This window comes from Erythrolamprus reginae, chromosome Z (genome assembly GCF_031021105.1).
Source record: "Erythrolamprus reginae isolate rEryReg1 chromosome Z, rEryReg1.hap1, whole genome shotgun sequence".
NCBI classification, from domain to species: domain Eukaryota; kingdom Metazoa; phylum Chordata; class Lepidosauria; order Squamata; family Dipsadidae; genus Erythrolamprus; species Erythrolamprus reginae.
This window is the reverse complement of record NC_091963.1, coordinates 864,215-865,209: the sequence shown is the minus strand read 5'-3', so window position 1 is coordinate 865,209 and position 995 is coordinate 864,215. Positions and strand designations below refer to the sequence as shown.

General features: G+C 63.1%; 1 protein-coding gene across 1 annotated transcript in view; it reads left to right on the top strand.

The window, feature by feature from the left end:
* Positions 1-343: 343 nt before the first annotated feature.
* SMARCC1 (SWI/SNF related BAF chromatin remodeling complex subunit C1) overlaps positions 344-995 on the top strand; it is a 72,343-nt gene continuing 71,691 nt past the window's right edge. The window contains exon 1 of the mRNA XM_070767173.1: positions 344-688. Coding sequence (XP_070623274.1) covers positions 359-688 — 330 coding nt within the window. The 5' untranslated portion in view covers positions 344-358. The remainder of the gene's footprint in view (positions 689-995) is intronic.

The window sequence follows — 995 nt, the reverse complement described above, 5'->3', positions numbered from 1 at the left end:
AAAGATTAAAAAAAAAGCCGCCCGTCCAATTCGGCCAGGCCGGCTGTCCATCCACACCTTTGGTGAGGGGAGGGGGGGTGAAGAGGGGAAAGTGCGCGTGCGTACAACTCAGCCGTGGCGAGGACGGCGCAGCCGCTTTCGAGCCTGGAGGGCGTGTCTTTGGGCCGCCGGCGCATGCGTTCCACCGATCCTCCCCCTCGGCCTGAGGCAACCCCGGCCGAGCAGCCGTCGCGAGCTCGACGTTGAGGCGGCGCGTGCGCGGAAAGAGCGCGCGAGAGAGAGAGAGAGAGAAAGAGAGAGCGAGAGCGACGGCGAGCGAACAGCCTCAGTAGCCGCCGCGGCGCCACCTCGGCCGCGCATGCGCGGAGCGAGGAAAGTGGGCGGCGCGGGGCCCCGGCGGCGGCGGCGGCGACGGCGCGGTAGGCCCGGCAGGACAATGGCGACGGCGACGGCGGCCTCGGCAACGGCGGCCTCGAGTCCCGTGTCGGGGCCTGGCACCGTCGTCGGAGGTAGCGGGCCCGGTTCAGCTTCTTCCTCCTCGTCGTCGTCGTCGTCGTTTTCTTCCGCCGGCCCTTTGTCGCTCTCCCGCCGGAAAGATGGAGGCCCCGCCGGGAAATTTTGGGAAAGCGCCGACACGGCTTCGCAGTTGGAAGCCGCCCGGGCTTGGCTTGCTAAACATTACAAGAAGGTGAGGTTGGGGGGGGGAGAGAAAAATGGGGAGGGGGAATGAAGATCAGGAGGGCCTCCCAATTCCTGAGGGAAAAATAAGACGAAAAAGAAAAAAAACAATGGCGGTTTTCATTCCTGAGGGGAAAATGGAAGAAGAATGAGGCCTCTCATTCCTGAGGGGGGAAAAACAAAGAAATGGGAGGCCCCTGACCCTTGACCTCTGATCCCGCCTCCCCTCAATCCCCCCTTTGCCCCCCTTCCTCCTTCCCACCATATTTAACCCTAGATGGGGCCATTCTTCCCCCCTACTCAAATCATCATGTCTT